This window comes from Dermochelys coriacea, chromosome 4 (assembly GCF_009764565.3).
Source record: "Dermochelys coriacea isolate rDerCor1 chromosome 4, rDerCor1.pri.v4, whole genome shotgun sequence".
Lineage (NCBI taxonomy): Eukaryota > Metazoa > Chordata > Testudines > Dermochelyidae > Dermochelys > Dermochelys coriacea.
Window position 1 is genome coordinate 84500782 of NC_050071.1, and position 26492 is coordinate 84527273.

General features: G+C 39.7%; 1 protein-coding gene across 7 annotated transcripts in view; it reads right to left on the minus strand.

The window, feature by feature from the left end:
• Positions 1–26492, minus strand: part of FAT1 (FAT atypical cadherin 1) — a 152470-nt gene that overhangs the window by 57209 nt on the left and 68769 nt on the right. For all 7 annotated transcript variants that reach the window (XR_005292510.2, XM_038399149.2, XM_043513656.1 and 4 more), the window contains 3 exons: positions 12599–12660; positions 2471–2800; positions 1704–1914 (listed from right to left, as the gene is read on the minus strand). Coding sequence is in view for 6 of the 7 variants with exons in the window: in XM_038399149.2 (XP_038255077.1) it covers positions 1704–1914; positions 2471–2800; positions 12599–12660 (603 nt within the window). In the remaining variant the exon portion in view is untranslated. The remainder of the gene's footprint in view (positions 1–1703; positions 1915–2470; positions 2801–12598; positions 12661–26492) is intronic.

The following is a 26492-nucleotide window of genomic DNA, read 5'->3' on the forward strand; positions in this document are numbered from 1 at the left end:
GCAATCAGCCCTTAGAGGGATGCAAGAGGGCATCTATGCTTTCTCTCTCCCCTAGATAGGTGTGTAGGGCAAAAGACTTCTTTACCCCTTCCCTTTGTTTATTTTCAGGCATTTGTTAAAATCTGATTGTAATCTCTGGACAGTGACCTGTCTTTTAAAATTCTTTATAAAGTGCCACACAAGTGTATGGTTCAGTAAATATTTAATGGTAACAACTGCATCACAACCACCACAAATCTCACTTGAACACGAAGCCAGCCTAAGTTAAAACTAAATAGGACTATTCTTGAAATCCTTTCCTCAACTCAAAAACAGTCCAGCTCCATGCACATGGCTAAAATTTTCAAAGGCAAGTAAGGGAGTTAGGAAACCAACTTTACTGTTTTGCATATGCTCCCACTGACTTTACACCGAGTTTGGTGCCTCGTCCCCGCAGATGCCTTTGAAAATCCCACTCCTAAAATATGTACAGATCAGGTAGGTTGTGACATGTCTAGCAATAGTGCATCATGGGATATTTCCAAAAACAGGTGCTGGCAATCTCTTATTTTGAAAGACGTAAGTGGCAAAATAAGTTATTTTTAATATTGGTTTCATGTTGAATTCTCCCCACACTCTTACATTTTGGGGTATCCAGAAGATAACCCTGCAGTTAGTTACTGGGTCCAAATAAGGGTGCTGGATATTGGTGATGGGTGAATCCCGGGTTCAGGGAGGCTAGCCCACGGCCCAGACTGCCCCTTCTGCCCGTGGTCCCTCCCTTCTCCCCTTCTTCCCCTGCTGGAGCCCAGAGGGCCACTCTCCATGCCTGCCAGCTCCCCCTCCCCCACAGCCCACCCAAGTGCCCCCAACTCCAGAGTGCTGGGAGGGCAGGCGGTATGGCTCCCAGCCCTAGAACCCGGGGCAGGTGGCCAGTGCCTCGACCCCCCTCTCCCCCGCAGAAGAGCTGCAGCAGAGTGCTGGGAGGCAGAGTATTGGTGGGGCCATGCAGAGCTGTTTCGGGAGGCTCAGCCTCTCCCAGCCTTTGACACCTGTCACCCGTTATGCTGGAACAATTTTTGTAGTAGGGATGCAGAGAGCCATTGAACCAAACTGTAAACTCTGTACATAATGGAAAGCCAGGAGTTGTGGCAGCACCCCCCGAACCCTTAGTTCCATCACCTATGGGCCCAATTCACTCTACCAGCACAGCGTCTGCCCTCAGTGGCAGAAATTCAACCCAAAATGGGGTACGAAGGGGAGTTACAGTGAGGCAAAATGCCGATTAGAAGCTATTAGTTTGGCTCCAAGAATTGGCAGCACTTTAAAGCATCCCTCTCCTGGATGAGCCTAGGGTTGGGTGTAAGAAAGCAATGTGAGCACTGCCTGCTCTCTCCCACAGGTGAATCTATCTTTGGATGCAGCAACCCTGACTAGCACAGAGAAGAGCCATTTTTTATTGCTTCCCCTCCCCTACCACAAACTTTAGGAGTAACTTAATCCCACTTAGTTTATACACAAAATATCTGCAAGTCATTTTCAAAAAGGTCATAACAGAATGTTGCAGTGTTATATTTTATGTTTACAGGTAGAGAATTTTAACCCCTTATAAGGTTGTGAGCTAGGGTAAGACAAAAAGGCTGCAAGGAATAATGCAAAATATCAGCTAGCACAACATTCACCAATATATATATTAATAATGAATAACTTTAAGGCCTCCTTACCAGTAATGTCAAACCAGAGTGGTGTGCCAAGAGGTTCAACAGCTATTACACCTATCATGTGAGCTACTGGATCACTTTCCATGACCGTAAAGGAAAAAAATGTTTCCTCAAAAGAAATGGGGTCTCTGGGTGGGATGGGTTTTGAAATCCATTCTATATGAAGTCGAGTAGATGAGGACCTTTGTGGGCGACCATTATCCACAGCCTTAATCTATGAAATACAAAAAAGACAACTTTTGTGCTAAAGCAATCATGTAATCTTTGTATCACAAAAATGAAAATATAACAAAAAAGCCCAAATATGCTCATCACTAGCAAAAGGATCTGAAAAGATTTGAGTGCCTCTTGAAAGGTGCTATGTGCCCTCAAACACCCGTGAAGCCAGTCGGAGTTGAGGGCACTCAGCTCCTCACAGGTTTGTACTTTTGGTTATCATAAATTTCACACTTATTTCACTAGCTTCCTTGAAGAAAGTTAAAGCTTAGTTGCTTTTGTTTTCATTTCTGCAATATGTCACCATTAACCTAGCTCTTGAAAAGAACAGCGTTGTTTGGATTCATGATCTCAATGCAAGTGACACAGTTGAATTCACAGTTTGGGGGGGGGGGGGGGAAGAGAACCTTCTGGTCCAGTATCAAGTATTGTCTGATGCTTGTTAAACTGCAAACACTAGAAACACTCATGCATCAGCTACTGAATGACAAGTGATGAAAGCACAGATAAAAGAGCACTTTAACAGATTCATGGCATATGAGATCTTGACTCACTGAAAGAATATCATATTCTCCTGCTCCAGAAAACTTCTTTGATGATACCACTCCAGTTTTCGGTTCAATAAAAAATTTTCCATGTTCATCACCATCTTCAATGCTGTAAGATATCTCTGCATTGGAGCCTTCATCTTTATCTGCAGCTATAACCCGATAAATAGGTTCTCTCTTGGCAGTTCTCTCACGTTCTGGTTTCTCACGCTCTGGAAGCCTGATTTTGTAAAACTTTTGCAAAAACTGAGGTTTATTGTCATTCTCATCTAAGACTTTCACAACCACCCGGGCAATAGTTGACTTTGCAGGAATACCATTGTCCGTAATGGTTACCTATTTTTATAAGAAAAGATGATAAGGTTAGTCTTCAACTCAAGCATGGTCTTTTCAAGATTATGCTAATGCATTTTTTTATCCAATACCCTTCAAATACACAGGTTTCTATTCTAACCATAGAATAATTTCTCAACTATGTTTACTCAAAGAACACTGGCTAACTATATTCAACGAAATTTTAAAAAAGCACTCTATTTATTCAGTTTTTTGTCCTAACATTTTGACTCTTGAAGTGTGTCATGTAGGAGTTAATAGGTACACATTAAAGCAACTGCATTATTTTCCAGCACTCTAGTTAAAATACTAACTTCATGAATGTCAGCAACAGTGAGCAAGTTTAATATGCTTTTTCAGTTAATGGCTTTATTGTAGTAACATTTTTATATATATTTTTAGCATGGTATTTTCTTAATGGTTTTATTTTGCAATTATTGGTTTGATTTCCCTGTTCAAAAGATGCAATTTATAAGAAGCAACTGCATAACTTTAAACATTTGACGGGATTATACATTAAAAGATAGCAACACTAAGACATAAAAGCACTATCCAAGTTGAATTAACATTAAATAGATAGTATTTTTTTAAAAATATTAGGCACAGAACATGTATTTTCCGAACTTAAAGGAAATGGGAAATGAAACTCTACCCCTACTCTTCCAGCAACAGTCCCAATTTTTATAAAGGCCACAAAAATAAATGATCTCTCTCAACATTACTTCCAGGGCTGACCTGACATTATTGAGGATAGTGATGCACAAATAACAAAAATGTTATGTTAATTTGAACTTATTTAGAAAGCAAAGAGGAAATCAACAGCTATGAAGTGGGAAAGAACCAAAATGTATAGATGAATTTAACACATCTAAAGAGCATTACAAACAAGAAGGTGTTAAATATGTATTTTAAAATTACTTTAATATCTGTTGTAAAGAGATAACAGATCTGAGTTTAATGCTCCTGACCCTGCAGCTGTCACTCACGTGAACAGTTCCATTAATGTAACAGCTAGGGAGTCAGGTTCAATGTTTTTATGCTGTACCTACAGCCTTCTACACAACCAATACGTTTAGAAATTGGGTGGTAATGGGGGAGAATTTAGCTGCTAGCATGATCAGCATTCTTAAAAAACAATACCTGTAAAAAATCAACAGCAGCAATTTAAGTCTCATAAGTATTCTGCGATTGCCCATCTGCCCCATGCCTTCCAGTTGATGTTGTGGATGTTTTCCAGACAAACAGAATGAAGATTTATAGAACAAGGTTCATGAAAACAGATCTAAACCTTCTCCATTCATTCATTTTTCTCTCATTCTCTTTTCGTCCCTTAGTTTCTCTTTTCTGTTTCTCAGGTTTTTCTTTTTGATTTTTGCCTTTTATATCTCTGACAAAACACATACAATAATATAGAGTGGTTTTTTGACCCAGAGAAGCAGTCTCTTCTTCCATGTTATCTGTTGTGTCCTCTACTAGTTTTCTTTCCTTTGCCTCTCTTTTTTTCCTTCTTTGTTCTCTTTCCTTGCCTTTATGTTCTATGTCTTTACTTTACTTTATATTCTTTGTTATAACAAAGGAAACACACAGGAATGACTGAGGGTCACCAGTATGTAATCCCAGGAAACTGATAGCGGGGAATATGCTCACTTTATCCGAATGGATACTTGCTTGATGGAAAAAAGCAAACCAAAACCTGAGGACTCTGCCAGTAAGTTCTGGGGGAAATTTCTTCTCTACATCAGTTTAATTCTATATGGGATTTTATGGGGGAGAAGAAGTCTGTCTGTGAGAGAAACTTCTTTTGGTAAAGGGTTGCTGCAATACTGTTGAGGACTTGCTCTAGGAAAGATTGTTGCTGAGCTGCTTGCTGTGGGATTATGGAGAACACTGGTGCGGGGTTCAGTATTGGACGAGAATAAAGGGTTTTCTTCCAGATCCTTTCACAAATTAGTTGGATGATTTCAGGAGTCTGAATAGGAAAATAATGCAGGAGGCAAGGAAATCATGAATATAAAACAAGATTCTAGGAGAGGGGAACATCAGATTAGAATCTCAATATGAAATTGGAGCTAGGCCATTGACTTCACTGGGGATATGATTTCACCCTGACCATCTACACACGAAGAGGGAAGGGTTGTTTGACTTCTGGGTAAGGATGGGATTTGAAATGTAGTATAATACAATCTGTAAGCATAAATAATAAATCTAAGCACTTATACGTCTTCATTTTATCAAGGACAAATACATTAAACAATATAAATTACATTTACTCATCCTCATATCCAAATATATGGCAGCTTTCCTGCACTATTAAATGCTATTTCCCTTAAGAAGGTGAATGGAGAAAACTGCACACTGGCTTCTAGAATAAAGCTGAAGCATGATGAAATCACACTGGAAACAGGAAAATAGGCAATGCCAAGGTTGTACAAAATAACAGATCTGTTTGCAAAAAAAATAGCATTACACTAGCCCAACAAAATAAGTTGCAAAACTGAAGAAAGTCAAATACAATCTGAAAACTACATCAGTTGTAAGTTTCTTAGGTGTTACTAATAACTTGCTTCCGCCGACGTGCACGAGCTGAAATTGTGGAAAAGCAGCATCGCTTACCCCATAACCTCAGCCATGCAGAACACAGTGCCATCCACAGCCTCAGAAACAACTCTGACATCATAATCAAAAAGGCTGACAAAGGAGGTGCTGTCGTCATCATGAATAGGTCGGAGTATGAACAAGAGGCTACTAGGCAGCTCTCCAACACCACTTTCTACAAGCCATTACCCTCTGATCCCACTGAGAGTTACCAAAAGAAACTACAGCATTTGCTCAAGAAACTCCCTGAAAAAGCACAAGAACAAATCCGCACAGACACACCCCTGGAGCCCCGACCTGGGGTATTCTATCTGCTACCCAAGATCCATAAACCTGGAAATCCTGGACGCCCCATGATCTCAGGCATTGGCACCCTGACAGCAGGATTGTCTGGCTATGTAGACTCCCTCCTCAGGCCCTTCGTTACCAGCACTCCCAGCTATCTTCGAGATACCACTGACTTCCTGAGGAAACTACAGTCCATTGGTGATCTTCCTAAAAACACCATCCTAGCCACTATGGATGTAGAAGCCCTCTACACCAACATTCCACACAAAGATGGACTACAAGCCGTCAGGAACAGTATCCCCGATAATGTCACGGCTAACCTGGTGGCTGAACTTTGTGACTTTGTCCTGTCCCCACAGTATGCCAACATTTTTATGGCTGACTTAGAACAAAGCTTCCTCAGCTCTCGTCCCCTAATGCCCCTACTCTACTTGCACTACATTGATGACATCTTCATCATCTGGACCCATGGAAAAGAAGCTCTTGAGGAATTCCACCATGATTTCAACAATTTCCATCCCACCATCAACCTCAGCCTGGACCAGTCCACACAAGAGATCCACTTCCTGGACACTACGGTGCTAATAAGCGATGGTCACATAAACACCACCCTATATCGGAAACCTACTGACCGCTATTCCTACCTACATGCCTCTAGCTTTCATCCAGATCATACCACTCGATCCATTGTCTACAGCCAAGCGCTACGATATAACCGCATTTGCTCCAACCCCTCAGACAGAGACAAACACCTACAAGATCTCTATCATGCATTCCTACAACTACAATACCCACCTGCTGAAGTGAAGAAACAGATTGACAGAGCCAGAAGAGTACCCAGAAGTCACCTACTACAGGACAGGCCCAACAAAGAAAACAACAGAACGCCACTAGCCATCACCTTCAGCCCCCAACTAAAACCTCTCCAATGCATCATCAAGGATCTACAACCTATCCTGAAGGACGACCCATCACTCTCACAGATTTTGGGAGACAGACCAGTCCTTGCTTACAGACAGCCCCCCAATCTGAAGCAAATACTCACCTGCAACCACACACCACACAACAGAACCACTAACCCAGGAACCTATCCTTGCAACAAAGCCCGTTGCCAACTCTGTCCACATATCTATTCAGGGGATACCATCATAGGGCCTAATCACATCAGCCACACTATCAGAGGCTCGTTCACCTGCGCATCTACCAATGTGATATATGCCATCATGTGCCAGCAATGCCCCTCTGCCATGTACATTGGCCAAACTGGACAGTCTCTACGTAAAAGAATGAATGGACACAAATCAGACGTCAAGAATTATAACGTTCAAAAACCAGTTGGAGAACACTTCAATCTCTCTGGTCACTCGATCACAGACCTAAGAGTGGCTATACTTCAACAAAAAAGCTTCAAAAACAGACTCCAACGAGAGACTGCTGAATTGGAATTAATTTGCAAACTGGATACAATTAACTTAGGCTTGAATAGAGACTGGGAATGGATGAGTCATTACACAAAGTAAAACTATTTCCCCATGGTATTTCTCTCTCCCACCTCACCCCCCCCAGTTCCTCTGATATTCTGGTTAACTGCTGGAATTAGCCTACCTTGCTTGTCACCATGAAAGGTTTTCCTCCTTTCCCCCCCCTGCTGCTGGTGATGGCTTATCTTAAGTGATCACTCTCCTTACAGTGTGTATGATAAACCCATTGTTTCATGTTCTCTGTGTGTGTATATATAAATCTCTCCTCTGTTTTTTCCACCAAATGCATCCGATGAAGTGAGCTGTAGCTCACGAAAGCTTATGCTCCAATAAATTTGTTAGTCTCTAAGGTGCCACAAGTACTCCTTTTCTTTTTGCGAATTGTTTAAATGTGAATTATGAGACAAAGTATCACTTTTAGCAATAAGAAAGGTAAAATAAAATAGTAAAGGACAACATGAAGACAGCCTAAATTAAAATCAGCTATGTTTAAAAGAAAAACACCATTTAATGCACACGTATAAAATAGGGAAATGTTAGAAACAACACAGAACGGAGCACATTATTTATTACTATCCAAACAACAGTACAATCAAGGATCAATTTTAATAGCACACAAGGAATAAACCCACCAACCCATCTGTTCAACTTTTCAACGCTCAATTAATTAGCCAGATGCACAGCACTTGGCTTAAGCTGCGTAGTATATTGCCACCATTCTGTGAATTTCTGGGTTTCTTCCCAACCTATTTTCAAGGTTATCAGCATAAAATTAACAAAATGGGGAAATGTCTATTTCAGACATTTTGGCTTTCATTATAGTATAATGGTTAATAATTTTTCCTTTGACACTTTGCAGACTCTAATTTAAAGCTTTATTGGTTAGGTCACAATGGCCTAGACAGGGAAAAGGAGAACTAAAGGAGAAGGTATACCAATACCAGGAGATAACCAATAACCAAGATTAACGAGGAATCAGTACTTTTATTATTATTGTTTGCATGGAGCACATTACAGTAAGTAATATTTATATAATACTAGGTGAAGTCCTAATCTAAAAATCATGTCATATTGCCTTGAAATTACTTCAGATCAAATTTGCTCTGTTTACAAGTTATTTGTTATTATCTTTTATTTGTATTGTGGTAGCGACCAGAGGCAAATCAAGGATCAGGGCCACACACTAAACACTGTTTACACAGATAATGGAAAGCTGATCCCTGTTCCAAAGAGCTTACAATTTGTGTTGTGGGTCATATCGCAGATCATAGATGACTTTAGGGAACTCAGAAGCTTGCAAAGAAGAAGAGTGTATATGCGATCTTCTCAGAGATCCTTTCTGACCCATGAGCAAAGGAAGACAGGAGGCAGAAGATTCTGGAAGTGAGCCGCTGTCTTGGTAAGCGGCATAGGCAGGAGGCTTTTGATTTTGTTAAAGACTGGTCTATCTTCTGTGGGAGAGGGAGCTGTATAGTTTCAATGACCTCCATTTTATAAGAAAGGGGCCAATATCCTTGGGGACAGGCTAGCTAGAGTAATCAGGAGGGTGCAAAACTAAAAACAAAATGAAGTTTTGAAAGTGAATGAAAAGAAAGAGGCTATGAGGAGGAAGCACAAAACTGAAATGTTGAGAACAAAATTAATCAAAAGAACCAAAGAACATGATGAGAAGAAATTCTTTAGTTGCCAATACACCAATGCTAACAGCCTGGGTAATAAACATGAGGTCTCACAATTGCTCATTTATTAGCATAAATTTTGATCCAATTTGTATTACTGAAACCTAGTGGGATGATCTGCATGAATGGAATACTAAAATCAATGGTTATAATCTATTTAGGAAGGACTGAATGGTCAAAAGGGGAGGGAAGTAGCACTCTATATCAAAAATGGCATTACTTGTTCCCAAGCCACTGGCAACTCAGAATGATCTCAAAAACTCATGAATCAATGTCCTAATAGATATAAAACAATATGGGTATTAGCTGGCCTCTGCTACCGATCACCATTTCACACTAGGGAACAGGACACCTATCTCAAACACCTGTGTGTGGGGGGGAAAGGGGAGAGACTTTGTGATTATCGTGGGGGTTCAATTTGAGTGCCATATGTTAAAGGTCTCATGCTGCCAGTACTAAAACATCCTTGGAATTTCTAAATATAATAGATTACCATTTCCTAACTCAGTAAGGGCTGTACCCAACATGGGGAATTCTGTTAGACCTTGTCTTGACAAAGAAGAACTGATCACACAACTAAAAATTAATGGTAGCTTAGGTACAAGTGATCATGATTTGATTACATTTATAATATGCAAACCAAACAAAATCCAAACCAATAATACATATATTTGGTGCTTTACAACGTGCAATTTCACAAAGTTGAAAACAATTATGAAGCTAACTCAGCAGGGGAGGAAGAATTTAATCAGAAAAGTGGGAACGATAACTGGGAATTGTTTAAATAAACTTTACAGATACTAGCCACAACCTCACAACTGAGGAAGAAGGCCATACAGGTTAAAATACCACCTGGTTTAGAAGGCAAGTGAAGGCAGCTATGAAAATTCTAAAAAATTATAATATGTAACAAATGAAAGAAGGGGGAAGTTCTATGGGCTGTGTTATAGAGGAGATCAGACTAGATGACCACAGTGGTCCCTTCTGGCCTTGAAATCTATGGACATATAGGACAAGAAACAAAAGATGCATACAACAAATAATGGTGAAAAATAGGGAACAAAGTAACATTGACATGATTATAGCCAGTGTAATAAACAAACAGTGGGCACAAACAGCAGCTGCATAACCAATCCCAACAGTTTTGTAGGGAACACTGTATAAGTGGGTTTTAGGAAGCGATTTAAAGACGGATAATGCAATGGCTTTGCAGATTTACATGGACAAAGATGATTTTTCCAACTAATACATCACACTTGCACATTCAGTCTGAGCTCTGTAAATCAAACTGTGTATCTTGCTGTTCATTGTTACCAGTAAAATATTCTGCAGCCTAAATTCTGCCCTATTGTTAGAGCTGCATAATCCCATTGTCTCCAAAGGTGATAAGAAAACCAAACTGATAGCAAAAATTGGCCCTGCAATTGGAACTGAATGGCTAAACTCAACCCCCAGCTTCACGGATGTAGACGGGGGTCAAGAAGATGGTGTGCACAACCAGCACATTGTGAAGCTCAATTCGAGATCTCTTGTGCTGTAGGTAGCATGCAGGGGATCACAGATGATATCTGGGAATAAGTTCACCAGTACATCTAGTTTAGTTTATTTCTTGCATTTTTTTCATAGAATCCTTCTAGAGGCTTAGTGTCTTTCTAAATTTTGATTAAACCCAAGATTGATGCTGGTGCCCTATTGTTTGTTTCCCTAGCTAACACTGCAGTCCCTTTTTATCCCCTTAGAGCTCAGGAACAAGTAAATGCCCAGTGAAGTATTAGACATACTGTAAATATCACTGTGAATATCAGTGCCGTCACCGTGGATGTTGGAATCAGCACTGTGCCAGGACAGCATTGAGAAAGCAAGACTGGAGTGGGAGCATTAAGATCCAAGAATTGTAATCCAAGAATTTACACAATAAGATAAAATTTCAACCACCTTTTCCATTTACAAGTACAAAAGAACCAGAAGAAACGGAAATATACTGGATGGGATATTAAATATGGCTTACAAAACAAAACCTGATCAAGATCTAGAACAAAACCTGGTCAGACATAAATTCCAGGTTGATGAAACTCTGGGATATCAATAAAGGTGATGGGATAAGACAGACAGAAGAAGGGCTCATTTAACACATCATATTCTGCAAGATTCATGAATTAGCACACAGGATTGTACCACAAAGATGTCCATCTAACAAAACCCCAGATCTTACTGGGCAGATGAAGAAAACAGTGACCTGTAATATGAAGGCCAATGGAACAGATACTATAATGTTATATGTGAATGAGCTCTCAAACTTAGTTTGGACAAGATTGTGAGTCAATGTATGTGTTTATGAGGAGGATTTCGGGGTGGAAAGTGCCTTCTTACTCCCCTGCACAGACTACCTATATTGGGGGGATATACTGAGGAGGGAGCAGGAAGCAAACTCCCCTTCCTGAGCAGGTAACTGGAGCTTTGACTCATCCACCTTACATGCAAAACACACTGGTCACCACAGCCAGATTTTTTTTTATTTCAACGAAGGGCCAATCAGCTCTGTACTTCTACCTGATGCGAATTAACCCACCCCACTAATTAAAACAAAAAGCCACCCTCTGGTTGAGTGGTACAGTAATTCTTACCCAGGGGTTGCATGAGGTTTAATTAATGTTTATAATGCTTATAAATCGTGTTGAGAAGTTCAAGAAACAGCACAATTATTGATTGTTAACAAAGCATTGTACTAGAAAAAGTAAAAAAACAAGCATTCTTTTATTGTATTTCTGGATCAAAAGTATTTCATCTGCCCAGAAACTGTAGATCAACTCTTGAAGTGGGAACAGATGCACTATTTGGCAAATCACATTTAATGAAGTTGACTAAAGGACAGGGTCTACACTTTTACAGGTTTGTGTACAAATGTAAATTTGGTAGTTTCATGTCAAAGAAACTGCAGCATGCACAGTAACAGTACAACTATTGATCTAGTTGTATATTTAGGTTATATATAGCACAATCTTTTGAGTTTCTTTTATAAATGTTTTCCAGAGTGAATAGATGGTATTAGCTGAGCACTAAACTCCAGCTCATCCATTCAAAGCAAATATAAGTAAGTAAAGGAAATGGCCAAGGCTTTCATACCTAGATTATTGGACTCTGAACCCACAAGACACATGTTTAATATTTTACCTATTAACTTACCAGACATATGTTCAAATTAAAATGCAGGTTCCCAAGCAGAATTATCCTTAAGTTTTGAATGTGACAGATATTTGTGTTACAATAGGTGGAAAAATACCATGTCATCCTTCTAACATATCATCCATATATTTTAACATTAAAAGTCTGCTTCTGTCCTTTCGGAGATATACAGACACATTCAGCCAAAGGCAGCTATGAAACAATTATTCTCACATTTATAGACAGCAAAAAAGAGAAAAGAAAACCTAACTATTTCCATGGCAATGCCTCTGATCTCAGGCCGTATTTGGAAGAACCACGCCACCTCAGTTTCGAGTTAAAAAATTAGCATGCATGTTAGTTCTGTCTTGCATCTGTTCTAAAAATAACAATACTGACACACTTTGTTACTATCAGGTGCTTAGTTCCATGAATTGTTATTTATTAAAAATAAGGATTAATTTCTCTCTCTAATTCTGTTTCCTGAATTCATTATATAGAGTAGCTCATATGGTAAATATTATATTCCTTGTAAATTAATGAGTTCTATATTCTATGCAGTTGTTATATTTCAGAAATCTAAAAGAATCATTTACCTCTAGTATGTGTTCACTTTGCTGTTCTCGGTCTAGCTTTCTTGATGTGGTTATAATTAGCCCTGTAAATATAAAAGAGTAATTTATCAGTCCTTGCAGAAAAGTAATTGTGATGGAGACTGAGCCAGTAATCAGCGATATGCCCAACCCAGATGTCTTCTTTGGTGGTCTCATACATGTCTGCAGAATTTAAAGTTTCATTAAAAAAAAAGTTTCTAGTCTATAATTGTGAAGATATCCCTTGAAATGTGAACCAAAGTAGAGCTGTTTTAGTGTCTAGACAGCAGATCCAATTTTGTTCTCAGATACATCTGTACAGCTCCTATGAGCCAATAGGAATTGCATGTCTACATCTCACATACAAAGACATATGTGAACTGACCCCACTCATTGCAGGGGTATTCACTCATAAATCAATTGTAATGTCTGTCAACCATTTTAGCAGAAGACAGCTAATCTAGGACTCAAGACTAGGCACTGATCCTCTCCTGTGTCAGATTAAAGCTGCTTTACCTGTGCAAAACAGGTTAAAGTTGGTTTAGTGGGCCACTAGAGGGAAATATATGGTGCAGACACAATAAGGAGGAGTTCACAGTAATCAAGAAAGAAGATGACGTGGAGCTGAACATTTTTAGCTGTAGAGAAAAAAAGAAAAGGGCGGATGTTAGAGATGTTATGGGGGAAGATGTAATGGGGATTACACACAGCTTGGTACTGCAACAGAGAGAGAGGAGCCAAAGACAAACACCAGGTTATGTGAGCGAGTGATAGTGAGAATGGGGAGAGTGATGAGCATTTTGAATATGATGTCAAGAAGAAAGGTTCGATCAATAGTATCCAAAGCAGTGGAGAGGCCAAAGAGAAAGAGGATGGAATAGAGACACTAATATCTGACTAGGAAGAGGTCCTACCCAAATTAATCATTCCTAGGGTCAGGTTAATGACATTAGTCATTGAGACACATTCATGTGAAAATTAAATAAAATACCACCACCACCACACCAGTGGCGTACCCAAGATGGGACATTTGGATGGGCAGGAAATGACGGGGGGGAGGGAGGGGAGAAAGGGATCTGGGCCCGCCTCCCTCCGACCATTACCAGCCTACCTTGCAGGGGGTGGATGCTCTGGCTAGGGCCGCCTAGGGCCTCAGGTGCACACCCACCTCCGGGAAGAGAAGCCGCACTCTAGCAGTAATGGCCCCCGGCCCAGTCCCACGCTGGGCCTGGCTCCCCATGTGGCAGGCCTACCTCTCTGAGGAGTCCTCTGCCTCCACTGGGTCCCCTGAAGCTCACCCTACTCCCAGTGGCGGAATAGCCACTGGGCCAAAGGGTTGTGCCCAGGGATCTCAGCCAATTGGAGGCTCCCAGAAAAACGGGCTTGCCACAAGCCCCCATGCCCAGACCCCACTCCTTGGCAGAAGCACTGTGCGGATGGAGGGAGCTGGGTAAGCCCTCGACCGTGCTGCCCGGCTGGAACACCAGGAGGGCAGAGTGGGGCAAGCTGAGGTCGAAGCAGAGCCGGGGCCCCTGCACCACAATGCACATCCACAGCACCTCTTATCTGAGGATCTCTAAGCACTTTGCAATTATGGGTAAGTACTATTATCCTTGGCAGAATTGAAGTATGGAGAAGTTAGTGACTTGCTCAAGATCTTGAAGTAAATCAGTGGCAGAATCAAGAATAGAACTCAGGTCTCCTAATTACCAGTTCCATGCTACCTCATTTTTATTATAAACACATTTTTCATAACAAAAACATCATAAACTTATCAACTAACAAAAACTGAATTGCTACACTGAAAAAAATCTATTTTGGTCACAGCCCAGATAGAAGTAGAGCTTGAAACTCAAAAAATCATCATTAAGTTTCCAGTTTTACTTGCATAGAAATGCCAATAGAAGTAGAATTCTATATCTGGTATAGCTAGCAAATACTCTGCCACAAAAGAATTCTAGCCTACATACACCAACAAAAATGGACAATCACTTCTAAATAATATGAGAAATTCCTATATATGACAATACCTGTCAACTATACAGATGACTATTATTCTTCAAGAAATGGGTAGCATAAATCACAATCCTTTCAATTATGGTCAAAACTGTCCTCAGTTTTCCAGCAATTTCATTCTTCCATTGTGTGAGTACTTTTTTCTATCTAATATTTGCTGACCGTTCCTCCCATTTTGTTGTATGCGCCTCCCCCCTCCCCACAATAATTATAATAGCTTTTAGTAATATATACAATGGGTACTTACAGTTAAGTCTAAGATTTTGCCATGGTTATTTTTAGTAAAAGTCACAGAGCCCCTGACTTGTTTGTGACTTTTATTAAAAAACTAAAAGTAAGTGTACAAGCTGCAAGGCAGGGGCATGTGCACGTGGTTGGCTGCAGCCCTCACTGCAAGCTAGGGGGCAGGGACATGTGGCCCCGACTGCAGACCCTGACCGAAGCTGCGGGGCAGGGGTGCACGGTCCCGGCAGTAGCCCCCACACTGGAACAGGGGTGCATGGCCCAGCTCCAGTCCCAGTCGCAACTCCAGCTTCAGCTGCCAAAGAAGTCATGAAGGTCCAGTAAAGTAATGGAATCCGTGACTGCCGAGACCTCTGTGACTAAATCATAGCCTTACTTATAGTTAAATACTATGAAGTGGCCACCATACAATCCAAAGAGAATGGGAATTAATTAATTAAGTACATGAATGAAGAAAGAAAACAGAAAAAAGTCTCCATTTAACACTATAGTAGAGCTATACTTTGGGAGGGGTGGGGGGAAGGAGGAAGAGGAAAAAGTCAGATGCACAGACTGTGTATTCAGTTCCTCAGAGTTACATCTTCTCACACAGAGTACAGAGCTGTGAACACTGGCAAGCTTCAAATATTTCATACACTCAAAGACAAAGCATTTACCAAGCCTCTTGGCTGAAGCTGATCATTCCATCCCTTTTCTTGTCACCTGCATGCTAGGGAGCAGCTTGGAACTGTTAAATGGAAATGAACAAATGAGGGACCAGATGCTTACCTCCCCTTATGTAGGCAAAAGGAGAAAATATTTAGATAGGACTTTGGGAAGCAGCAGCTCTGCTGTACGTCTTGTTCTGGGGAGTCCATAAAGTGCTTCTGAGGAAACTTTACATATGCGGGGGGAATGAATTGCTCTATGAAGCATGAGCACCTTGAGACCCCACAGATTTCTGACGGAAAATCTGAGATGGGATTGAAGCTCTAGCCTCCTTTCTGCAGTTACAACCACCTTCACAGAAAAAGGCAGGGCAGAACAGAGAGTGCCAGCTCAGCTGCTGAAGTGTCTTGCTATTGAGGGATTGGGGAACAGAGCAGAGAGGAGCCCACCAGAGACCACAGTGAAGAGTAAAGTCATTCTAAGAGATCCATGTGCTTATGCTTTGTGTTGGCCTCCGGATCCTTAAGATTCTCAGACTCCAACTACTCCACAAGGCTGGGAACCCCCGCTTCAACAGTGGCATGCAGACCTAACTCCATCAGGTGAACCCTGGGAACGACACTAGTGAATGCCAAATACTGCTAGTAAAGGCTTACATCATAAGGCAAATATACATTAACATATCCCATCTTTACTGCAAATAAATGCCCCAAACTAGGAGTCCAAGGTCTAACCTACCTCTGCACATTACCATTTATAGATACTAAGGTCAGAAGGGACCATTCTGACCACCTAGTCCGACTTCCTGTACAACGCAGGCCACAGAATCTCACCCACCCACTCCTACGAAAAACCTCACCTATGTCTGAGCTATTGAAGTGATCAAATAGTGGTTTAAAGACTTCAAGGAGCAGAGAATCCTCCCTCAAGTGACCCGTGCCCCATGCTACAGAGGAAGGCGAAAAACCTCCAAGGCCTCTTCCAATCTGCCCTGGAGCAAAATTCCTTCCTGACCCCAAATATGGCGATCAGCTAAACCCTGAGCATATGGGCAAGATTCACCAGCCAGATACTACAGAAAATTCTTTCCTGGGTAACTCAGATCCCATCCATCTAATATCCCATCTCAGGGGATTAGGCCTATTTACCCTGAATATTTAAAGATCAATTAATTACCAAAATCACATTATCCCATCTCCTCCATAAACTTATCGAGTAGAATCTTAAAGCCAGATAGATCTTTTGCCCCCACTGCTTCCCTTGGAAGGCTATTCCAAAACTTCACTCCTCTGATGGTTAGAAACCTTCGTCTGATTTCAAGTCTAAACTTCCCAATGACCAGTTTATATCCATTTGTTCTTGTGTCCACATTGGTACTGAGCTTAAATAATTCCTCTCCCTCTCCTGTATTTATCCCTCTGATATATTTATAGAGAGCAATCATATCTCCCTGCAACCTTCTTTTAGTTAGGCTAAACGAGCCAAGCTTCTTAAGTCTCCTTTCATAAGACAAGTTTTCCATTCCTCGGATCATCCTAGTAGCCCTTCTCTGTACCTGCTCCAGTTTAAATTCATCCTTTTTAAACATGGGAGACCAGAACTGAACACAGTATTCTAGGTGAGGTCTCACCAGTGTCTTGTATAATGGTATTAAACCTCCTTATCCCTACTGGAAATGCCTCTCCTGATGCATCCCAAAACTGGGAATTTGTGAAATTAATTTGTCAGGTTAGACTTTACTGCAACTGAAGTTGATCGATACATTTTGGAAACAGAGAAGTAAGCAATATAATTAAAATTAATATGCTTTGATGTATTAACAAGCATTTTCTAATAATCTTTTGACTAAGTTTTATGATGTTGCATGCCACGCAGTTCTGTTAAAACACTTCAGACTGTTAACAGAAGGGTTTAGTCTTCACCATATATATCCTGTAAATTCAGCAGAAACTAATGCCAACAAAGGAAATATAACACCTCTGGATTTAGAATCTCTCTCTCTCTCACACACACACACACACACACACACACACACACACACACACACACACACACTTCTTTGCATTTAACTCTTTATTGGTATCCATTTTCCTAAAGAAATAAGTAGTATTTAAACATTTATCTGAATATGATAGTTGCTGTGCTGCAATGTAAATCAAACCCTTTACACACTATTAAACACAAACATTCTGAATGTTTAGTGCTGTCCTGAATAGAGATGGGTGAATAACTGATGTTTTAGTACACTGGAAATTCCAAAAAAATGGAAAAAAAAATCAGTCCAAGTCAAACTGAATATAAAAATTGCAAACTTTGCCCCCCCCCCCCAGCAAACTGAAAAAAAATCAATTTAGGGTCGAACAAATCAACCGAAAAAAATATTTTTTCCAGGTGGAGGAGGAGAAGGCAGCAGTCTCACTTGTAACTGTTAGCACTGTGATTAGGGTACTTACCTGGGATGTGGAAGACCTGGGTTCCACTCCACACACTGCCTGATGTGGAGCAGGAATTTGACCTTGGGTCTCCCACGTTACAGAACAGTACCCTAGCCATTGTGCTACAGGATATACTGCTGTAGGTCCATCTCAATCTGTCCTGTTGAAGCTATTCCACTGTGTATAAATAACTAAAGTCACTGGAGCATGGATTTGAACTATGAATGACAACTCATTGTCTTTTTGAATCACAATTAATAGCTATTGGACCTGGGAATTAAGAGTAAGAATGACTCAACAGCCTAGTGATTAGGGCACTCACCTAGGCTATGGGAGAGTCAAGTTCAAAACCTTGCTCCAATTTATGCAAAGTGGAGCAGGTTCAACAGGACAGATTGATACTCTATAGTTACAATACTCCATAGTTTGGTGGATAGAGGGCTCTACTCAAATGGGGAAGATCCAAGTTCAAATCCCTTTTCCACATCAAGCAGAGAGGGGCACTGAACACAGATCTCCATATCCCAGGTGAATGCCCTAACTATTCAGCTAACTGCTTTAAAAGGGAAGAAGCAGTCCCCTTTCTCCCACTTTTCTTTTTTTTTTTGGGTTGCCAAAACTATTTGGCAAATTCATGTCAAATTCTCAAATAATTTCAGGTTGACCAAACCTGAATTTTTCAGCAAAGACACTAGTAGTCCAAAAATGTTTACTGAGCTCTAGTATTAACTCAAGGATGCGTCTTTACTAAGTTGGGGCAGAGGGCATAGTAATAAGGCCCAATGCTTCCACAGACATGCAGGCAGCAAACTCCCATTAATGTCAATAGAGATTGTGGGTGAATACTGGCTTCAAATTCTCAGAAACTTTTCAGTGGGGCCAGGATTGCACCCTGTGTGTACAGATGAAGGGCACAACATGACTTTTGCTAATCATGGCTTTTGTAGTGTTTTAAAATAAAGTTACTTTCTGTACTTAGGTAAGGATAAGTATGCTCAATGGTCCAGTTATCAATGTATTTTGATAGAATACATTTTCAATATTGTCTGGACGCTAGTATACTTTAAAAGGTTTCCTTTGTTTCCCTCTTGCCACTCTTCAAATCCCAATCCATGTTTGTTATGGGTGTCAATATCAGGAAATAATTTAGATTGAAAATGGGGGACGAATTCAAAAATTCTAATTAAACATGTTTACATACTTACCTTAAAGTCAGAAAGGAAGGAAATACAGAATGAATGCCAAAGTGGTGGAAAAGTAAAGGATGAAGTTTAATTTAGCACAGAAGTAGTTTACGCCTGTAATTAGGTCTGTTCTGAAATCCTTATTATCTGGTGGTGACTATCTTCTGAATAAGGGAAGTGAGTACTGAGCTCTGACAAAACTGTCAGTTTTTGTTCAGAAAAAGAGTGTGTCATTTTACAATCAGATTTTCCTATTTTTTATTCTATCTGCTCTTGCTGAGTGAAAGACACAAATAAAATCCAATAACTTACAATATTAACTGTGATTCTGCATATGAATCAATACATACACTCTGTACAGAGTGGGCGAGACAGGTCAGGCATCTTGGGAAAACACAACCTTATTAAAAATCGTTATTGAGCTAATGATGAAACAAGTGATATTTCTAGAAAACTGGTGTGATTTTACAGTCGGTAATGTTTCAAAACTTGCCACATCAGTAACACATTTTCATAAGGCAGCTTAATTACTTAGAGAGTCTTTGAAGAGATCACAACTACCGTGCCACACTAAACAAAAAATGCCAAGCGTAGTTGAGGCTACATTTAAAAATCCCAGTCATCTTACGAATCATAGAACAAAATATGATTAACACTTCTCATTGCTCTCCTTCCTTCCTCGTTTGAGTTCGCACTGTTGTGATACTATCTGCTTGAATTTCTAAACAGTTCTATTTGAGTTTCGAATCTCCAGATTAAAATCACTTCAGTTTTGTCTGGCCTAGGTTAAGTACCATTGAAACGTTTGGGGAAAAACATAGAAGACCAAAAATGTAATAATTTAGAACTTTATGTAAATAGCATAAATAAGACGGTTCCATATGCAAACAGCATCACCCCCTAGATAAAGCATCGTTGGCAGACCTGTGTTCAAATCTCAGCTCAGCTACCAGTTCACTGTGTGAGCAAATCACATGTTAACCTGGCTCTCTCAGTTTCTACAAGTATAACACAGTATAGCAGCCTACCATCTCCCTTTGGCCATTAAGCGACTATTAGTTAAATCCTGTAAAGTGCTATGTAACTCTTAATGTATCATCATATGAAAACTAAGATTACATTAAAGAGATATTCAAAAAGTTGGATCCCAAATAATACTTCATTTAATATCAGTCAGCAAAAGCTTTAATTAAAAAAACCTAAAACTATAAAATGAACAGGCAGTGTTTTGTTTTTTTTAATGTCATCTCAGTTTCCGCAAAGGAAATGGGAACTCCTGAATTTCACTATTGGCAAATAAGTTAAGGGGAAATTAAATTTCATATATGTTTTAAATTTACTTAAAGGACTTGAAGATGTATTTAATTTAATACTTTTTTTTGTTTTGTTTTATTCTATCAAAAAACTGGACCATTTATTTATACAGTATGGCTAACAAAAATGGCATAAAAAAGGAGAAGTTTCAAGATTTTCTGTTTTGTTGAATTTTATGCATCAAGCACATTCAGTTTATAGGTAAAAAACCCATCTCCTTCTCCCTCCTTCTGCCAACTTTGCAAACTCAACCTGGGATCTGAGAATTAAGGGAATTCCTCCCTCCTCCCCCAAATAAATCATCACCAGTAATAAAGGTTCTACAGTCTAAAATAGGCCCTCAATGACACCAATTGTTAATGGCTTTGCACAGGTGTAAATAATTAGAATATAATAAACAATTCTTTCTAGAACAAATGCATAAGAACCAGCTCACTCTTTGCTCTGCAGGCTTAATAGAAGTAAAAAGCAGTAAAAACATATTTTGGGGTCACTAAAGTCAGCAGATACAATAGACCGGAAGGAAATCTGATTAGTGTGGTGCTATTGTTACAGTCACTTGTTTGAGTAGAACCACACTTTAAAATAGTTTTAATCTGACAGGGACCATCCTTTTTCTTTGTTTGCTTGCTTTGTTTGTTTATTTTTCTTATAAATTCACCAATCTGACTCTGAAACACAAAAGCATAAGCAACCAGTGTTGATGGATTATGTCCCACCACTTTTTGTTTTGCTGAAATAAACAGCCATCCAGTGAGCAGAGGTGCAATGATCACACTTTAGTCCTAGAATCATGCAGGCACTAATGATGATGCTTTTGCAAATACCAAGTAAATAATTTATCACCAGATTGACTTGTGCAGGAACAGAAGGGAAAGTTTTTCCTAAAATGATCATTATCTAAGAAAAGCGACAAAACTCATAGACGTGTAAATGTAACATTTATTTCCTCAACAGAACATTATAAACTTTGGGAAACGGAAAAAAACCCTATTTTTAAAACCAGTACTTTAAATACATACGTAGACTGATTTTAATTCACATTCAGAGAAAAGTCTTCTGCTCCATCCTTAGTTTACCCCATTGTGCCTAAATATGCATATACTCTATGCTCACAATAGGAAAACTTTCTTTCTTGGAGTAATGAGGTCCACAGATCCATGATGCTGCATCTTCACTCTCTGCAGCATTGGAGGCAAACCAAATCTATTAGTAGAAAGGGAGGTATGGCTCTCCCTCTAAGAAACCACCAGTTGTTACACGGTCATAGTCTAGAACAGTGCTTCTCAAAGCCAGTCCACCGTTTGTTCAGGGAAAGCCCCTGGCGGGCCGGACCGGTCTGTTTACCTGCTATGTCCTCAGGTTCGGCCGATCGCGGCTCCCACTGACCTGTGGGAAGGGTGGCCAGCACGTCCCTGGTCCCGCGCCGCTTCCCACAGCCCCATTGGCCTGGAGCGGCGAACCGCAGCCAGTGGGAGCCGCAATCGGCCGAACCTGCAGTAAACCAACCACCACCCACCCCCTTGTTATTCTTCTGCTCCCTCCTCTAAAGTTGCGTGGCATCAAGGAGCAGCTGGTCTGCCAGCCTGCAGCTGCAGAGGCAAAGGAAAAATTGGTGTTTTTTCCAGAGATGGAGCCATGCCTTCCCCGCCGCTTACTGACAGGTTTTGTCTGCCACCAAGGCTGCACAGAGCAAAGACCCAATGTCATGGACCTGTGGACCTTGCTGTGAACTAGAATGCTCTACAAACATTAAATAATACCCTATTAGAAGAAAACAAAAGTAATACATGTTAGAGGCACACAGAGAAATCTCTCTCAAGCACAAGCAGTATGGGGCTTCCTCTGCAGCTGCAGAGACATACTGCACAGAAGCATTGAAGTTCTGCTATGTGGAAGGTGGGGAATCTTGCACAGAGGCAGACCACTCATTGCAGACCTCTTCTCTAATAGGACTCACACCTCTCAAAGTTCAATGAAATTGGGAACAGGAGCTAGTCTGGTAAAACCTCAGGTGCACAGATTTAATGGAAATTCCTTATTGGAGTCTTATATTCTGTATGCGATCACAGATCACTCAGAAAGGCACATAGCACCTCACTAGATTTAGGGCTGCCCTTCACAAGGTGTTTTTTGCACAAGTAAATTACATTGGTGCAAATTCTTAATGTAAATGCACTTAAACCAGTCTAAATTGCCTTTAAATAGATGTAGCTTAATTTGGTCATTTAAATTGATATAATTGCACTGATGCAAGTTTTCTAATATAGGCAAGCTTGTAATATTGAATGGTCAGGCAGGGTTGCATTTATGTTCAGCGCTCAAGACAAAATGCTCATTTAGAGAAGGGTTCCCTCTCTAAATTTAATTCTTTTTACACTCCAGTAATCATAGAAAAACTTTATTGAATCATCATGAAAAATTATACCCATTTTCTATAATGTAAAATCTATTTTAACACAGAACAGATTGGAAAACCAATAACATTGCTCTCTCATTTATGGGGGAAAAAATTGTTATGTAGTGTTGAAAATAAATATCTTGGTTTTAAAAGTCTTAGGGCCTGAATCGCTATACAAGTTTACAGGAGCATAGATTGAATGTTTTGAAGGGCCCACTGTGATTGTCTAGGCTGACTTTCTGCATAACACAGAGCATAACTTCTGGTTGAATTAGAAAACCATCCAATCTTGATTTAAAGACTTCAAGTGACAGAATCGATCACATCGCTAGGTAAATTAGTACCATAGTTAATTAAACTAAAAAAAATAAAAATAAAAATTTGCATAAAAATTTGCACCCTATTTCCAGTTCAAATTTGTTTAGCTTTGACTTCCAGCCATTGGAACTGGTTATACTTTTTGTTTTCTGGATTAAAAAGCCCTCTAGTATTAAGTATCTTCTCACCTTCAGACTCTCAGACTCAGAGATCAAGTCACCTCTTAATCTCCCCTTTGGTAGACTAAACAGACTGAGCTTCTTATGTTTTTCACTGAGAGGCAGACCCCTTGTTGCTATTTTCTAAACCATCTCCAATTTTTTCAGCAACCTTTTTGAAGCATGGACACCAGAATTAAACACAGTAGTCCAAGTAATGGTCTCACCAATGCTATATGCAAAAAGAATACTGCCTCTCTACTTCTACTCCTGTAATTCAATTCATTTCAATTAACTTACTCCTGATTTACACCTAATTCACTTCCTAAACACTCAGCAGCAGAACAAATATTTCCTTCCTAACAATTAATAGTTAAGGTTTTCTTCTTATCTTATTCATACATATTGTAGTCAAGACTGATCAAACTGTTTTTCTCTAGACATGTTTTTAAAGTGACAGCTTCAAAACCAAATACAATTAACAGGTTAATGAAAAGCAACAAGATTAGCTCCTACCAGTTTTCAAACTGAAAAGAATATTACGCTTTGCCTTTCAACAGAGAGAAATATACTTTTTCTTTCTTTTTCATTTGGCAGTTATGCACTGATGATTTAAAACTGATCAATATGTTGCCGCAGCACATCTCTAACTATGAATGCAGGCTGCTGAGTCAAAACTGTGTGTGGTACCTGAACAGCTATGGTACATATAGACTCAAACATAATTCCTTAACACTTAGATAGGATTCCAATCCTCTGACCTAGCCTGCCCTTAATGTCTCAATATTAATGGTTTTTAAATCTAGAAAAAGCTGTCTCCAGTAGCTTTTGAGTGAAGTGCTGAACGAGTGGACTATGCATATCACTAAATAGTCACATAGCTACTAGCAATGCAGTTCAAATACCTGCTTAACTTTAAGCACATGCTTAATTCCATCCCTATTCAGCAAAGCATTTAAGCATGGTCTAGATAAAATAGTACTTAGTCCTGGCTCAGTGCAGGAAACTGGACTAGCTGATCTATTAAGATCCCTTCCAGTCCTACATTTCTGTGATTCTATGTGTGTAACTTCAAGTACGAGTAGCTCCATTGATTTAAATGGGACTTAAATACAGTAGAACCTCAGAGTTACGAACACCTCAGGAATAGAGGTTGTTTGTAATTCTGAAAAAAATGTTATGGTTGTTCTTTCAAAAGTTTACAGCTGAACATTGACTTAATACAACTTTGAAACTTTATGAGGCAGAAGAAAAATGCAGCTTTTAACCATCTTCATTTAAATAAAACAGTAACAAAAAGTTTTCTTACCTTCTCAAAAACATTTTTAAAATTTCCCTATTATTTTTTTTAGTAGTTTACATTTAGCACAGCAATATGCTGTATTTGACCCCCCCCCTTTTTGGGGGGGAGGGGGGGTCTCTGCCGCTGCCTGATTGTGTACTTCAAGCTCCAAATTAGGTGTGTGGTTGATTGGTCAGTTTGTAACTCTGAGGTTCTACTGTACTTGCTTAAGTGCTTATGTACATGGCTCCAACACTTAGGACAAGATCCTGCTATTTTCACTCAAGTAGTGCCTTACTCTGAACAGTTCTATGGAACTGTGCAACAAGATAGGTAAAAATAACACGTAAATGGGAGTTTGTCATTGACTTCAATAGTGACAGGATTTCACCTAATGAGAGTAAAAAGGTAGCCTGGCCCTTACTGATGAGCTTGTATCATAAAGTTAGAAATTCAATGAAGTACAATGATGTCAATGTTTATGAGTGTTGTGTGTGTTGCCATGACAGACTGCAGGACTTTATATATTGGATCAAAGGTCATTACTTTATCCCATATCTAATATTTCACAGAGTCACTTGCGTTATCAGTAACCAAAGAACTTTACTCAGTCTAGTACATAATTTCATGTCTCTTTCAGGCAGACCTACCTCCCCGCACTATTTCAACAGTCGTCAGCAACAAAGATTTGGAATTTGCTGATCATAGAAGGCATTAATCATTTTAGTGATTTCACTCAGGAAGTACAGACAGGACCTGCAGCCTCCCAGAGATTAATAATGTATGGGCTAGAGAGGAAAAAACAGCATTACACAAACATCTGAAAGTCAGTCAAGCGAATAAACATTTTGAATCTTTAACTTTTTGTATTAGAAGGCTGAAAACTAGCTTAGTGAGTATATTATGGTAAATTGCTTATATGCGACATCAAACGGTAACCATGCAGATTTGAGTACAGCTACTTTCAGGCTGTACTGACTCCTTTTATGAAGGCATAACTCCTTGAGAAAGTAATATCTAGACTTTAAAAAAATGTTTTCACACTAGAATATTTTAGGGCTCAAACCACAAAGGGATTTAAGATGTTTAATTGCAACTACTTTAGGTGCCTAAATCAAAAATTCAAGTCCTCAGAACCCCTGCTTAGCACTCTCTAGGTACCTAAAGTCCTCAGAGCAACAGGTTATATCAGCAAGGTATGCTGCAGTGTGGGTAGGTATCTCAGTTATCTTCCATGCCACTGTCTGGTGAACTGCCTTATGGAAAATTTTTCCAGTGCATTGTGGGACATCAGTGTGCCTCTCAGGGAATTGTGGAAGCTTAAGATGAAATTCCCACAATTCCCTCTGTTCCATCCCATAATATTATTTTTGTGGGGCGTTTTTTTGTTTTTTAAAAGAAAAAAATAAATTCTTTGCAGTTCCTCCATTGCATCTTATAGCCTTTTACTGGTCTAACTTTTTTTTTTTAAACCAAAAAGAGGGGAGGGGGGAGGAGAACACCCCACACACTCCCTCCCATCTCCACCACAAACCAAACAGTTATATTAGTAAAACTTTAAAATGTAGATGAGACCTAAGGTTTCTGTAACTGAAACTGATGAGTGAGAGAACAAATTTCTCCCAAGTTTTTCCGGTCCGCTTACTCTTACTTTGTATACTTGTGCATAGTCAGGTTCCTTCTAAGTATTCATGTTTGCTTCTGTTGCTATTTTGCTAACAATTCATAATTTCCTGTGAAATGAACCTTGGCTTTGTTGGAACAAGCCTTGGTTTTATTACCACTAGGGAGCAAGTAGCATTGAACTCCTGTTAAGTCTCCTCTCTCCTTGCAACAGTATACTGCCTTCAGTGACATCCAAACCACCAAAGCCAGAACCAAATAAAATACCAACAGTC